The following is a 16,712-nucleotide window of genomic DNA, read 5'->3' on the forward strand; positions in this document are numbered from 1 at the left end:
GACCTGCTGTGTGCAGATTGGCTGCTGCATTTTCTGCTAAAACTGTGACTATACTTCAAAAGTAATTCATTGGCTGTGAAGTACTTTTGAGAATTTCCAGATTTCTGCTTTGACTTTTTTTTTACCTCACTTACCCTCGGTAAGCTCTATCTACTTATCATGGGTGCCAGTATTGCAACTTTAATTTGGATGGAGTAAGTGGAGGAGGAGCCGCAGTTGCCTCAGCCATCAGCATAAGCAGCAGCTAGGCCTATTAGAAGACAGCAGGTGAGAGGGACTGCTCATAGGAGACCATACCCAGCACACAGGAGGAATAAACCAATCTTGGATCTAACTGAAGTGCAGTTAATCGGGAGAATGTGCTTCTCCAGGCAAGCTGTTGTTGACCTTCACAGCCTCCTGCAACATGACGCGCTGCCTGCTCAATGAGGGAAGCATGCTTTACCAGCAGATGTAAAGTCACCACAGCCCTTAACTTCTTTGCCATTGGCTCCTTCCAGGCTGCTCTCAGGAACATCTACCACATATCCCAGTTTAAAGTGCACAGCTGCATTAAGCAGGTCACCAATGTCCTGTTTGCCAGGGCTAACCAGTACATCACTGTCGCCATTGACATTAACAGTCAGCAGAAGAGAAGAGAGCAGGAACTTGCAGCAGTGACTGGCTTCCCTCGGGTCCAGGCCATCATAGACTGGACACATATTGCTATCAGTGCATCAGAACACAAGCCAGCAGCCTTTGTGAATATGAAGGACTACTACTCAGTTAATATGCAGCTCATATGTAGAACACAAAAATAGGATAATGCAAGTTTGAGAGTTTTCCCAGGCTAATGTCATGACTCTTATTCTGAGTCCCTCAACCATCCCCGATATTGGATTCTTTCAGGAACATGACAGGTTGGCTACTGGGGGACAAAGTATACCCCCCTGCATATATGGCTCATAACGCCCTTTAGCATCTCTACTATGCCTGAGCAACACGGGTATAATCAAAGCCATAGGATCATAACTGAGCACACCATAGTGCTCCTCAAAGGTTCAGATGCCTCGACACGTCTGGGGGCTCCCTACATTAAGCCTCACAAAGATTCTCTCACATCTGCACAACCTTGCCATACAGAGAAGCCTGAGGGCTGCTGCTCCTTTAATGGTCTTACTAAAGCTGATGGAAAGCTGCTGTTACTCATGTTGGGACCCTTGACATTCTCATGGCTGATGACATCTGGGTCCTCAAGCTTGTGAAAGTCCTGCTGCAGACTGCACATCGACTACTCCTGAGCAATCTGGCCCAGCTGACTTGCTGGCCCCATAGTGGGTATTGATGAGGGGTTGATGAAGGAGGAGACATGCTAAGATCCTGAGGGGAGGGCAGGCAGGCAATGTACTTCTCCCATAGCCCCACTGCCACTCTCATGGAGTGGGGGCTCATCATATCTCAGATATCTGGGGAAAGCAGACTGCAATAGATGAGTGACTCTTTGAAAGACCCTATCTATTCAGTCCACCAATCTGTCCAAGATGGACATCTGTCTCTCCAAGCTGGAGCCCAGGGTCGATGTGGCAGGCATTTGAGCTTCCACCAAAGCTGCTAAGGCTGGTAACATTGGCTTCCTTGGTGAGAGCATGGCTACAGAGTCCTTGGAGGTGGTAACACTCTCCAAGGTAGACTACAAAGTGCTGATGCCATGCAAGATGACCCCACAATGGCTGGAAGTAGACTCCTCCATATTTTCAGTGCTGAAACTCCTAAGTTGGCTGGCATTTCAATACCTGGTCTAACTGCTTGTGAGAGGCAAGATGTTTTCTTTTCATAGCTGGACCCCTGAAGTCCTCATCTTTGTTCTGCTCAGCAGAGCTGTGAGAGGACCTCGCATAGATCTTTCTCAGGCTGTCCCTGCCACCACTGCTATATTCACTGTGGCTCAGTGGTAACACACTCACCTCTGAGTCAGCAGGATCTGGATTCAAGAGAATTGAGCACAAAATCTAGGTTGATACCCCAGTGCAGTACCGAGGGAGTGCTACGTTGTCGGAGGAAGCGTCTTTTAGGTGACACATTAACATAAGAACATACGAAATAGGAGCAAGAGTAGGCCATATGGCCCCTCGAATGCTCCGCCATTCAATAAGATCATGGCTGATCTGATCTTTGCTTCAACTCCACTTTCCTGCCAGTTCCCCATAGCTCTTGACTCCCCTATAGTTCAAGAATCTGTCTATCCCAGCCTTGAATATATTCAATGACTCCGCCTCCACAGTGCTCTGGGGTAGAGAATGCCAAAGATTCACGAATCTCTGAGAAAATAAATTCCTCCCCATCTGCATTTTAAATGGGTGACCCCTTATTCTGAAACTATGCCTCCTAGTTCTAGATTCCCCCACGAGGGGAAACATCCTCTCAGCACCCTCCTCAGAATCTTCTATGTTTAAAATAAGATCACCTCTCATTCTTCTAAATTCTAATGAGTACAGGTCCAACCTGCTCAACCTTGCCTCATAAGACAACCCCTTCATCTCAGAAATCAACCGAGTCAACCTTCTCTGAGCTTACCTCCAATGAAATTATATACCTCCTTAAATAAGGAAACCAAAACTGTACGCTGTACTCGAGGTGTGGTCTCACTAACGCCCTGTACAGTTGTAGCAAGATTTCCCTACTCCATCCCCATTGCAATAAAGGCCAACATTCTATTTGCCTTCCCAATTACTTACTGTACCTGTATGCTAACTGTAGTGTCCTTACACACTACTATAAATTCACACGAGGCACATTCTGCAGACAAGGTCACTCTGTAACCCGAACCTTTATTCACAGGACCAAGAAGTGATAACCCTGCGTGGGATCTCCCTTTACATACCTGGATGACCAGGTGAGGAGTGTCTCCCACAAGTTCACTCCCTGTGGTCAAGGTGTGCATTTCTTAGGTGTATACAGTATGCAGTGTTACATGAAGGTTACATACATGACATCACCTCCACCCCCCCCCGCCCGCCCGCCCGCCCCAACGTCTTATGGGGGTCAAAGATGAAGTCTTTCAGGCTCTCTCGTAGAGTGCCGCAGTTGGGGCTCTGGTTGTTGAGCCTTGGCATGCATCTTTGTCACCTGTGGTAATTCTGGATTGTCCGGGCTGGCCGCAGGGACTGTGCATGCTGCTGAAAGTTCTTGTTGCTCGTTCACTGGCGGTGGTGTGGGCAGCATCTCATGATCTTCCTCAGGTTCCTCCGTGTCCATGCTGAACCTTTATTTTTACTTGGTCCAGATGCTTGCGGCATATCTGTCCATTGTTAAGTCTGACCACTATGACCCTATTCCCCTCTTTTCCAATTATCCTCAAGCCACTTGGGCCCCAAAGCGTGATTAAGAACAAATGCAGGGTCAGCGATTTTTATACATCTCCCCCTTTGAGTTACGGTCATGGCACTCATTTTTGGACTGGCGCTTGCCCTCAACAATGTCTGACAGGACTGGATGAATGAGGGACAGCCGAGTTTTAAGTGTACGTTTCATGAGTAGTTCCACGGGCGGGACTCTCGTGAGCGAATGCGGTCGGGACCTATAGGCAGCATTGAAGGGAGGGTCCTTGAATCCGGAGCATGCCTTGTTTTATGATTTGGACCGCATGTTCCGCCTGGCCATTGGAAGCCGGCTTGAACGGTGCTGTCCTGAAATGTTTGATGCCATTACCCGACATGAACTCCCGGAATTCATAGCTAGTAAAACACGGGCCGTTGTCGCTAACCAGGATGTCCGGCAAGCCATGGGTCGCAAAGACCGCACGCAGACTCTCCACAGTGGACGTCATGCACAAATTCAATTATGATGCACTCGATCCATTTCGAGTACGCATCAACAACAATGAGGAACACTTTCCCCATGAACCGGCCCGCGTAGTCTCCGTGACTACATGACCATAGCCTGGTGGGCCAGGGCCACGGGCTGATTGGAGCCTCCCTGGGGGCATTGCCCAGCTGGGCACACGTCGTGCATCTGCGAACACAGTGTTCCAGGTCTGAGTCAATTCCCGGCCACTATACATGTGACCGGGCAATGGCCTTCATTAGCACGATGCCTGGGTGCTCGCTGTGGAGTTCCCTGATGAATGCTTCCCTTCCCTTCTGGGCATGACTACCTGGCTGCCCCATAGTAGGCTGTCGGCTTGGATGGAGAGCTCATCCATCCGTCTGTGAAGCGGTCTGACCTCCTCGGGGCATGCTCCTTGTGCAGGCGCCCAATCCCCAGTCAGGACACATTTCTTAATCAAGGATAGGAGGGGATCTCAGTTGGTCCAGATTTTGATCTGGCGGGCGGTGATGGGGGAGCCTGCGCTGTCAAAGGCATCAACAGCCATGACCATCTCAGCGCTTTGCTCCGCTGCCCTCTCAGTTGTGGCCAGTGGAAGCCTGCTGAGCACGTCAGCATAATTTTCGGTGCCTGACCTGTGCCATATGGTGTAGTCATATGCAGCCAGCGTGAGAGCCCATCGCTGTATGCGAGCTGACGCATTGGCATTGACAGCTTTGCTGTCTGACAACAGGGATGTTAACAGCTTGTGGTCCGTTTCTAACTCGAACCTTCTGCCAAAAAGGTACTGGTGCATCTTTTTCACCCCGTAGACACATGCGAGTGCTTCCTTTTCAACCATCCCAAATCTCCTTTCTGCTTGGGAGAGCGACCTGGAGGCATAAGCCACAGGTTGGAGTTGGCCCTGATCATTACTCTGCTGCAACACGCACCCAACCCCATAGGATGATGCATCACATGTCAAAACCAATTTCTTACAGGGGTTGTACAGGGTCAACAGCTAATTAGAACAAAGCAGGTTCCAAGCCTGATTGAAAGCCCGTTCCTGACAGTCCCCCGAAAACCAATCGCAACCCTTACGCAAGAGCACGTGTAGCAGCTCCAACAATGTGCTCAAGTTTGGCAGAAAGTTCCCGAAATAGTTCAAGCGTCCCAGAAATGAATGCAACTCCGATGTGTTGCCGGGTCTGGGCGCACGACGAATCGCCTCCGTTTTGGATTCGGTAGGCCGGATCCCGTGTGCAACAACCCTCCTGCCCAAAAACTCGACCTCTGGGGCCAAAAATACACACTTGGATTTCTTGAGTCGCAGGCCTACCCGGTCCAGTCGACGTAACACTTCCTCCAGGTTGTGGAGGTGTTCCTCGGTGTCTCGACCCATGCTAAGGATGTCGTCCTGAAATACGATTGTTCCAGGGATGGATTTGAGCAGGCTTTCCATGTTCCTTTGAAAGATAGCGGCCACTGATCGAATGCCAAACGGACACCTGTTGTAGACAAACAGTCCCTTGTGCGTGGTGATGGTGGTCAGTAGCTTGGATTCTTCGGCCAGTTCCTGGGTCATGTCGGCTGAAGTGAGGTCCAACTTGGTGAACAGCTTGCCGCTTGCCAGTGTGGCAAAAAAATCCTCTGCTCTCGGAAGCGGGTATTGTTCTTGTAGTGACACTTGGTTGATAGTGGCCTTGTAGTCGCCACAGATCCTGACCGAACCATCTGTTTTTAGGACAGGGATGATGGGGCTTGCCCAGTCGCTGAATTCAACGGGCGAAATTATGCCCTCTCTTCGCAACCTGTCCAACTCGCTCTCAATTTTCTCCCGCATCACATACGGCACAGCTCTGGCTTTGTGGTGCACTGGTCTGGCGTCCGGGGTGATGCGTATCACTACTTAGGCACCTTTGAAAGTCCTGACACCAGGTTGAAATAGTGACTAAAATTTCTGTAGGACCTGTGAGCATGAACTTCGCTCCACAGATGAAATGGCGTGCACATCCCCCCACCCCCCCCCCCCCCATTTCCAGTTCATCTCGGTAAGCCAGCTCCTCCCCAAAAGCGCGGGACTATTTCCCGGGACAATCCAGAGTTCTCTGATCCATTATGTGTGACCACCAACATTGCACTGCCTAGCACTGGGATGATCGCTTTGGTGTACGTCCGTAATGGCGTGTTGATGCGTTCTAGTTTGGGTCTGCTAGCTCTGAGTGGCCATAGTTTCTCGAATTGTTGGACACTCATAAGTGACTGGCTGGCCCCTGTGTCCAGCCCCATGTGTACTGGGATGCCGTTTAATAGGACTTTCATCATCATAGGTGGTATTTTTGTATATGAGCTGTGGATGTTTGCCACATGAACCCGCTGAACTTCAGCGTCCATGCTTTATCCCAAGCATCAACCTACCTTGCAGACCCCTCTTGTGGTTCATCTGCCTCGTAAATTAGCCTCGCTGCGGGCTTCTTGCACATTCTGCCTAAATGTCCACTGAAGTTACAATTTCTACAGATAAATTACAATGTTAACTCCCTGATCCATCGCCACGTTGGAAGCAGAGTTGCGCGTGTATATTATCTTGGTTTCCTTCTCCCCCGCCATGAAGGTCTGAGCCATCAACGTCGCCACTTCCAAGGTCAAGTCATTGGTCTCAATTAGCTTTCTGAAAATCCCGGCACGACCAATGCTCTCAATGAAAAAAAATCCCTTAACATCTCTCCCCTGCAGGCGTCTGTGAACATACAGAGGCTGGCCAAGCGCTGAAGGTCCGCAATGAGCTTACTTAAGTATGCTCTGTCCTTCCTGACGTCGGTGTGTATAGAATCGGTGTCGGACCATGTGTATACGGCTTGCCGATTTGAGGTGCTCACCGATCAGTTTGCTGAGCTCTTCAAAGGTTTTGTCCACCGGCTTCTCTGGTGCGAGCAGGTCTTTCATCAGCGCGTACGTCTTCGGTCCACAGCTGGTCAGTAGATGCGCCCTTTGCTTGTCAGCCGCTGCATCTCCCAGCCAGTCCTTCGTGACAAAGCTCTGCTGGAGCCTCTCGAAGGAATCGTCCCAGTCCTCGCCAACACAGTACCGTTCCTCTGAGCTACCGGTGGCCATTCTCGTGAGTCGTTGATTTCCATTTCTCGTCACCAAATGTAGTGTCCTTACACACTACTATAAATTCACACGAGTTACATTCTGCAGACAAGGTCACTCTGTGACCCGAACCTTTATTCACAGGACCAAGAAGTGATGACCCTGTGTGGGACCTCCTTTTATATACCTGGATGACCAGGTGAGGAGTGTCTTCCACAAATTCACCCCCTGTGCATTTCTTAGGTGTATACAGTATGCAGTGTTGTTACATGAAGGTTACATACATGACACCCAGATGCCTCTGTACTGCAGCATTCTGTAGTCTCTCTCCACTTAAATAATATTTTGCTTTTCGATTCTTCCTACTAAAGTGGATAACGTCACATTTTCCCACATTATACTCCATCTGCTTTAGTGACTCTCTTCCTTTTTATATACTTACTTAAGCTCTTACTTAAGTCTTTATATTTCCTGCTAGTTTACTTTCCTAATCTATTTTCTCCCTCTTAATTATTTTTTGTCATCCTTTTCAAGTTTCTAAAATTTTCCCAATCTTCTGGTCTACCACTAATCTTTGCAATATTGTATGCCTTTTCTTTCAATTTGATACCACCCTTAACTTCCTGAGTTAGCCACGGATGGTTCATCCTTCTCGTAGAGTCTTTCTTTCTCAATGGAATATATCTTTGTTGAGAATTATGAAATATCTCCTTAAATATCTGCCACTGCTTATCTACCGTGTTACCTTTTAATCTTTTTTTCCAGTTCACTTTAGCCAACTCTGTCTTCATACCTTTGCAATTGCCTTTATTTAGGTTTAAGACTCTAATTTCAAACCCAAGTTTCTCCCCCTCAAACTGAATGTGAAATTCTATCATGTTATGATCACTCTTCCCTGGAGGATCCTTTACTATGAGATCATTAATTAATCCTGTCTCATTGCACATTACCAGATCTAAAATACGCTGTTCCCTGGTTGGTTCCACAACGTATTGTTCTAAGAAACTGTTCCAAATACACTCTATGAACTCGTCCTCAAGGCTACCTTTGCCAATTTGATTTGTTCAATCTATATGAAGATTAAAGTCGCCCACGATTATTGCAGTACCTCTCTTACAAGCCCCCATCATTTCTTGATTTATACTCTGTCCTATAGTGTAGCTACTCTTAGGAGGCTTGTCGACTACTCCCACCAGTGACTTCTTTCCCTTGCTATTTCCTATCTCCATCCAAACTGATTCTACATCGTGATCCTCTGTGCCAAGATCATTTCTCACTACTGTACTGATCCCATCCTTTATTAACAAAGCTACCCCACCTCCTTTTCCTTTCTGCTTATCCTTCCAAAATGTCCAGTACCCCTGAATATTCAGTTCCCAGCCTTGGTCACCTTGCAAACACGTCTCTGTAATGGTGATCAGATCATATCCATTTATTTCTATTTGTGCCATCGATTCATCTATCTTGTTACGAATGCTGCATGCATTCAGATAAAGAGCCTTTAATTTTTTCTTGTCACCATTTTCCCCTACTCTGGCCCTATTTGCTGGTGCATTATGTTTGTATGCTCTGTCCCTTCCTGTCGCACTCTGGTTATCATTACCCATATCGCTATCCTGCACGATTGACTTGTCCTTTTCTCTTTAACTTTCTAAATTTCCCCTCACTTGCACCTTCTCCCTCACTATTTAATTTAAAGCCCTAAGACTGGGGCCCTGTCTACCCTCTCAGGTGATGTAAAAGATGCCATGACGTTATTTCTAAGAAGAGCAGAGAGTTTTCCCTAATGTCCTGGCCAATATTTATCTCTCAACCAATATCACTAAAACAGATTATCTCGTCATTGTCATAATGCTGTTTTTGGGAGCTTGCAATGCGCAAATTGGCTGCCGCGTTTCTTGCATTACAACAGTGACTACACTTTAAAAGTACTTAACTATGAAACTCTTTGGAACCTCCCAAGGCCATGGAAGGTGCTGTGCAAATGGTAATCATTCTTTTCTTTATCTGCTGCTGCTCAGATTCATCATGTGCAGATCCCTTTACCTCAGTGTCTAACCCAGGCGGAGTGCGCTGGTACTTGGAAGGGATGGCGTGCATTACAGTGCATTCTCGGGAGGATCATCCTTTTCCGCGATGTGTTCTTATGCAATGCCAGATGCTGAAAAGGATTGAGAGGAATGGGAAAAGCGACAAGCATTGGGGTGGTATTGAGAGGCTGGACATTAGCAGTTGACAGTTTTCAGAATGTAGCTTAAAGTTATCAAACTGGATGAATATTTGCTAAGGTGAATGATGGGTTACATGTAATATGCAGACACCCTGTTCAGATAAGCCCCCAGCCTTCCCCGATTCTCATGACTTTATTTGGGTACTAATTTCCAGGGCATCATGCTCTGTTTGAGTGAGGGCTCTGATGTCAATTACTCCTCACCAATTGCTCTTTACATTATATACTGTTTTATCCTGCAGAAAGAGAAGGCAAGGTAATGAATGGCACTTGAAAGGGAAAGTGAAACATAGAAAATAGGTGCAGGAGTAGGCCATTCGGCCCTTCGAGCCTGCACCGCCATTCAATAAGATCATGGCTGATCATTCCTTCAGTACCCCTTTCTCTCCATACCCCTTGATCCCCTTAACCGTAAGGGCCATATCTAACTCCTTCTTGAATATATCCAATGAACTGGCATCAACAACTCTCTGCAGCAAGGAATTCCACAGGTCAACAACTCTCTGAGTGAAGAAGTTTCTCCTCATCTCTGTCCTAAATGGCCTATCCCTTATCCTAAGACTATGTCCCCTGGTTCTGGACTTCCCCAACATCGAGAACATTCTTCCCGCATCTAACCTGTCTAGTCCCATCAGAATCTTATATGTTTCTATGAGATCCCCTCTCATCCTTCTAAATGCCAGTGAATAAAGGCCCAGTTGATCCAGTCTCTCCTCATGACAGCCCAGCAATCCCTGGAATCAGTCTGGTGAACCTTCGCTGCACTCCCTCAATAGCAAGAACGTCCTTCCTCAGACTAGGAGACCAAAACTGAACACAATATTCCAGGTGAGGCCTCATTAAGGCCCTGTACAACTGCAGTAAGACCTCCCTGCTCCTATATTCAAATCCCCTAGCTATGAAGGCCAACATACCATTTGCCTTCTTTACCGCCTGCTGTACCTGCGTGCCCACTTTCAGTGACTGATGAACCATGACACCCAGGTCTCGTTGCACCTTGAAGATGTGTATATCGTGCATCTGTCGAGAGCTAAAGAAGATAGATGGGATTAGCATGAGGAGGTGATGAATGAAAAACCAAGTGTGCGGAATATGAAATGAAGGAGTCTTAGGAGGAGTTGCTAGTTCTACAAGTGCTAGGATCTGTGATGAGAATGATGGGTAGTGTCTGATGTGAATACAGCAAAGGAAGAATTGAGTGTTTTGAATATGAAAGACAGGTGTTGCAGTGTGCCCTTGTGTTTGTATGTTGAAGGATGTGATGGAGGGGGCAGAATTATACAGTAAACTCTCGTTTACCCAGATACGAATGTAATGGAAAGCCCGCCGTAACGGAATTTAAAATAGTGAGATTCGACAACTAAACAAAAATGAGAGGATCATTGGCTACATAACAAATACAAGCAGCAATTATTACTTGCGTTAAGCTGTGCAAACTATACATTGTACCTGCTTTCTATCGATTGGTCAAATCAAATCGCACGGGGAAGCCTGGAGGAGGAATTCATAGAATGCATACGGGATTGTTTCTTAGAACAGTATGTTACAGAACCTACAAGGGAGCAAGCTATCTTAGATCTGGTCCTGTGTAATGAGACAGGAATAATAAACGATCTCCTAGTAAAAGATCCTCTCGGAATGAGTGATCACAGTATGGTTGAATTTGTAATACAGATTGAGGCTGAGGAAGTAGTGTCTCAAACGAGCGTACTATGCTTAAACAAAGGGGACTACAGTGGGATGAGGGCAGAGTTAGCTAAAGTAGACTGGGAACACAGACTAAACGGTGGCACAATTGAGGAACAGTGGAGGACTTTTAAGGAGCTCTTTCATAGTGCTCAACAAAAGTATATTCCAGTGAAAAAGAAGGGCGGTAAGAGAAGGGATAACCAAGGAAATAAAGGAGAGTATCAAATTAAAAACCAATGCGTATAAGGTGGCCAAGGTTAGTGGGAAACTAGAAGATTGGGAAAATTTTAAACGACAGCAAAGAATGACTAAGAAAGCAATAAAGAAAGGAAAGATAGATTACGAAAGTAAACTTGCGCAAAACATAAAAACAGATAGTAAAAGCTTTTACCGATATATAAAACAGAAGAGTGTGACTAAAGTAAATGTTCATCCCTTAGAAGATGAGAAGGGGGATTTAATAATGGGAAATGTGGAAATGGCTGAGACCTTAAACAATTATTTTGCTTCGGTCTTCACAGTGGAAGACACAAAAACCATGCCAAAAATTGCTGGTCACGGGAATGTGGGAAGGGAGGACCTTGAGACAATCACTATCACTAGGGGGGTAGTGCTGGACAGGCTAATGGGACTCAAGGTAGACAAGTCCCCTGGTCCTGATGAAATGCATCCCAGGGTATTAAAAGAGATGGTTGAAGTTATAACAGATGTATTCGTTATAATCTACCAAAATTCTCTGAACTCTGGGGAGGTACCAGCGGATTGGAAAGCAGCCAATGTAACGCCTCTGTTTAAAAAAGGGAAAGACAAAAAGGCAGGTAACTATAGGCCGGGGATAGAGAATTGGCTGGCTAACAGAAAGTAGAGAGTCGGGATAAATGGGTCCTTTTCGGGTTGGAAATCGGTGGTTAGTGGTGTGCCACAGGGATCGGTGCTGGGACCACAACTGTATACAATATACATAGATGACCTGGAAGAGGGGACAGAGTGTAGTGTAACAAAATTTGCAGATGACACAGATTAGTGGGAAAGCGGGTTGTGTAGAGAACACAGAGAGGCTGGAAAAAGATTTAGATAGGTTAAGCGAATGGGCTAAGGTTTGGCAGATGGAATACAATGTCGGAAAATGTGAGGTCATCCACCTTGGGGAAAAAAAACAGTAAAAGGGAATATTATTTGAATGAGGAAAAATTACAACATGCTGCGGTGTAGAGGGACCTGGGGGTCCTTGTGCATGAATCCCAAAAAGTTAGTTTGCAGGTGCAGCAGGTAATCTGGAAGGTGAATGGAATGTTGGCCTTCATTGCGAGAGGGATGGAGTACAAAAGCAGGGAGGTCCTGCTGCAACTGTAGAGGGTATTGGTGAGGCCGCACCTGGAGTACTGCGTGCAGTTTTGGTCACCTTACTTTAGGAAGGATATACTAGCCTTGGAGGGGGTACAGAGACAATTCACTAGGCTGATTCCGGAGATGAGGGGGCTACCTTATGATGATAGATTGAATAGACTGGGTCTTTACTCGGAGTTCAGAAGGATGAGGGGTGATCTTATAGAAACATTTAAAATAATGAAAGGGATAGACAAGATGGAGGCAGAGAGGTTATTTCCACTGGTCGGGGAGACTAGAACTAAGGGGCACAGCCTCAAAATACAGGGGAGTCCATTTAAAACCGAGTTGAGAAGGAATTTCTTCTCCCAGAGGGTTGTGAATCTGTGGAATTCTCTGCCCAAGGAAGCAATTGAGGCTAGCTCATTGAATGTATTCAAATCACAGATAGATAGATTTTTTACCAATAAGGAAATTAAGGGTTATGGGGAGCGAGCGGGCAAGTGGAGCTGAGTCCACGGCCAGATCAGCCATGATCTTTTTGAATGGCGGAGCAGGCTCGAGGGGCTAGATGGCCTACTCCTGTTCCTAATTCTTATGCTCTTATGTTCTTCTTACTGAATCATAATTAGCCACCCAGCACTTCATGGGGCGGGTCTTCCGGTCTTTCATGTTCTATTTTCTGTCCCGGAGGGGCGGCAGTGAGTTCTCCTGGGTGGGTGGTCAGCCTCCAGCGCCCTGCCGGGGGTCTCCGGGGCCGGTTTTGTGGCGGCGCTGAGTAGTACCACCCGGAACAGCTGCGCCAGTGTGCAATGCCCCTGGTTGCCACACCGGCCCGCTTTTTGAGTCCTGCCCGACCCGTACGCCCCGCAGTGACTGCCTGTAAATATGGGCGGTCCAACCTATACTGACTGCAGAGAGGTAAACGTGATTGTTTTTTCTTTTAATTTTTTTGAGATTTATGTAAACTTGCCCTATTGGAAAATTCATTTATCCGGAGTTGCCGAATCCCCAAACGATCCGGGTAAACGAGAGTTTAATGTGAGATTAAAAAAAAAAGGCAAAACTTTGAGCTCGATTATTTTTATGCATGTATCGGCACAGACACGATGGTCTGAATGGCTTCCTTCTGTGCTGTATAATTCTATGTATCATTCTATAAAGCACTACAGCATTCTTTTAAAATAAAAAAAAATGTTTTATTCATCTGTGGGATGTGGGCATCGCTGGCAAGGCCAGCATTTATTACCCATCTCTAGTTGCCCTTGAGATGCTGGTGGTGAGCCTCCTTCTTGAACCGCTATGTGGTCAAGGTATTCCAACAGTGCTGTTAGGTAGGGAGTTCAAAGATTTTGACCCAGCGATGATGAAGGAACAGCAATATATTTTCCAGTCAGTATTGTGTGTGACTTGAAAGGGAACTTGAAGGTGGTGGTGTCTGCTGCCCTTGTCCTTCTAGGTGGTAAAGGTCATGAGTTTGGGCGGTTCTGTTGAAGAAGTCTTGATGAGTTGCTGCAGTGCATCTTGCAGATGGTGCACACTTCAGTCATGTTTTACCGGTGGTGGAGGAGGGAGTGAATGTTTAAGGTGGTGGATGGGGTGCCGATCAAGTGGGCTGCGTTGTTCTGGATAAAGTTGAGCTTCTTGAGAGTGTTGTTGGAGCTGTTCAGGCAACTGGAGAGTATCCCATCACACTCCTGACTTGCGCATTGTAGGTAGTGGAAAGGCTTTGGGAGTCAGGAGGTGAGTCACTTGCTGCAGAATACCTAGCCTCTGACCTGCTTTTGTAGCCACAATATTTATCTGGCTGGTCCAGTTAAGTTTCTGGTCAATGGAGATCCCCAGGATGTTGATGGTGGGGGATTTGACGATGGTAGAGTCATTGACTGTCAAGAGGAGGTGGTTCTGCTGCATGTGGGCACGGGCTGCTTTATTATCTGAGGAATTGCGAATGGAAGTAAACACCATGTAATCATCAGTGGACACCCCCACTCCTGACTTTATGATGGAGGGATGATCATTGCTGAAGATGGTTGGGCTCAGACTCTGCCCTGAGAAACTACTGGCCATGATGTCCTGGGGTTGAGATGACTGGCCTCCCACAACCACAACCATCTTCCTTTGTGCTCGGTATGACTCTGGCCAGTGAAGAGTTTCTTCCTGATCCCCACTGATTTCAATTTTACTAGGGCTTGTTGGGTACCATACTCGGTCAAGGGCAGACACTCTTACCTCGCCCATGGAGTTCAGCTCTGATGATTGAGCATAAGCTGATGGGGTGCTAATTGGCCAGATTGGATTTGTCCCGCTTTTTGTGGACAGGACATACTTGGGCAATTTTTCACTTTGTCGGGTAGATGCCAGTGTTGTAGCTGTACTGGAACAACTTGGCTAGGTTCTATGAGAGTTTGGAAACCTAAACCATAATATTTGCATTTTAGAGTGCTAACTATAGATGTGGTCTTGTGAACATTTTTTGTTCTTTTAGGGCTATGGGATCATTATCTTTTTTTCAAATTCTAGTTGGGCTTCATTAATCAAAATGTTTTTTCTGTAACTTTTTAAATATGATTTAACTCATCCAATGGTTACTTTTCTGTAAGTTGGTTGGTCAGAATGGAATTAAAATAAATACATTAATGATTCCTTTTAGATTTTGGACTGGGTGCCACTGAACATACCCCAGAACAACAGATACTTGCGCAAGATGGCAGAAATAGGCCACTATATGGATTTGAGCATTGAACCAGTACAAGAGGTAAAGCAATAACTTGTATCGAAATGTAAACATTGGCTCTATTTGCTGCAAAATATTAGCCATCTCATTTATTGTTGAATTGTTCCTATAACTACATTGGCCCAAATTTTCCTGGACACTTGTATCGTTGTAATGTCAGATATATGATATTGGGACCCTAGAACAGCTCAAAAGAGAGAGTAAGTTATGGAGTAAGTGACTTATGCCATCACTTATGGCGGTCCATATTTTCCTGTGACTCTGTCATTCCAGCATTATCCCATGCAGAAAACAGTTGGAAGCCAATTTTCATTGCTCTGCCCTGAAAACAATGGCAAGCACAATTCTGCTGGATTCTTATCATTTTTCATGCTGTTGCCACTTATATTTTAAAAAAATACTGGCGCTGGTGGCCTGGCAATAGTGTGTTTTAATAGCTAATAATTTTTTTTATAAATCACTCAAACAATTAAACCTGGACCAGTCTGAGGTTAGAGAACAAGCTCAGCACACCTGTGGAATCTCTACTCAAATTAATGAAAGCAGGCCGATCAATTCCACTAAGAAACTAGCCTGGTGGGAGTAGCACTTTGGCTGAGTACGATACTTCAGATTCACATTAAATGGTGATTTTAAACCTTCTAGGTGCCACCCAATTGATGTATTGTGGAATCACTGGAAAGAGATGGATACACCACTTCTGATTCACTGCCATCCTTGTAGTTGCAAATGCAGGAAAATATGGAGGAACTTATTGACGGCAGAATTTTTTTTAGTCGCTGTTCTCACTGTTGCATGAAAATCTGGGCCAATGGCTTGTTACAGTCCTGTTTATTATTTATTGACTTGTTTTTTGTTGAATTTATTCTGATGTAGAATAATCTTGAAAAAAGGAATTGTACATAAATCTTGAAATGTTATTGTTTTTTGGGGCTAGAATTATGCAACATTTTTACTGTCAAACTATATATTTTTTTTTAGTGAATATTGCTTTCTGTTAAATTGTATTGGGAACCAATCAAATACATTTATGAAGCCAATACAGAGAAACATTGATAATGAATTGATTGAATTTGCAGAAAACAAAGCATTACGAAAAAAAAAGTAATTTTCTGGCACATCCATGTTCATAGGACCATTATCCATAATGTTATCAAAGTAGGAAATAGCTTTCAAGATCATCATGCTTACTGTGGAAAGAGGAATGACTTCAGTGTCAGGGCTCAACCTGGAACAAAGCAAATTGAGACTCGTCTTGCTTTGCTTTTGGAGTCAGTTTGGATCTTCACTCTTGATTTATACTCAAGGTTTGCCTGGGTCCAATTATTCCCCCACTCTCAAACCCGGGTTGATCTGAATATTGCATTTGGTCATGACTCCTCATTTGCAATGCCACAGGAGACTGAATAGTTTCTTGTAATTTCCTTTCTTCGGGTCTTAATAGCTAGGTGACCTGCTCAAGGGCTTTCGCTTATATCTGTTTATGCATCGTGCAAGTGTGAGGGAGTGAGGTTGACTGTTCTATCCCTGTGGCATGCACATTGTCTTCTCTTCCCACAGCCCAGACAAAACATTTTAGAAATATCAAGTATTTAAAATGTGTTGTGGTCTATAATTGATAGAATTATTGTAGAAAAGAAATCTTAAATAATATTGCTGCTGGAATTAAGTAAAAGAATACTGCTAAAGTCATGGGCAAGGAAAAGTTAAAGCAGAAGTTTAGACACAAGGGCCCCAAGTTTCCACATGATTTGCTCCGATTTTTAGGAGCAACTGGTGGAGAACGGAGTATCTTAGAAATCGCAATTCTCCACATTTAAGTTTTCTGCAGTTCTAGTCAGGTAGAACAGTTTC

The 16,712-nt window shown here is 45.4% G+C and overlaps 1 protein-coding gene across 3 annotated transcripts in view; it reads left to right on the forward strand.

Moving 5' to 3' along the window:
- tmem44 (transmembrane protein 44) overlaps positions 1-16,712 on the forward strand; it is a 64,089-nt gene that overhangs the window by 37,471 nt on the left and 9,906 nt on the right. For all 3 annotated transcript variants that reach the window (XM_070882291.1, XM_070882294.1, XM_070882292.1), the window contains one exon: positions 14,775-14,879. In XM_070882291.1, the coding sequence (XP_070738392.1) occupies positions 14,775-14,879 (105 nt within the window). The remainder of the gene's footprint in view (positions 1-14,774; positions 14,880-16,712) is intronic.

The sequence above is a fragment of the Pristiophorus japonicus genome, chromosome 6 (assembly GCF_044704955.1).
Source record: "Pristiophorus japonicus isolate sPriJap1 chromosome 6, sPriJap1.hap1, whole genome shotgun sequence".
In the NCBI taxonomy this organism is placed as follows: Eukaryota; Metazoa; Chordata; class Chondrichthyes; family Pristiophoridae; genus Pristiophorus; species Pristiophorus japonicus.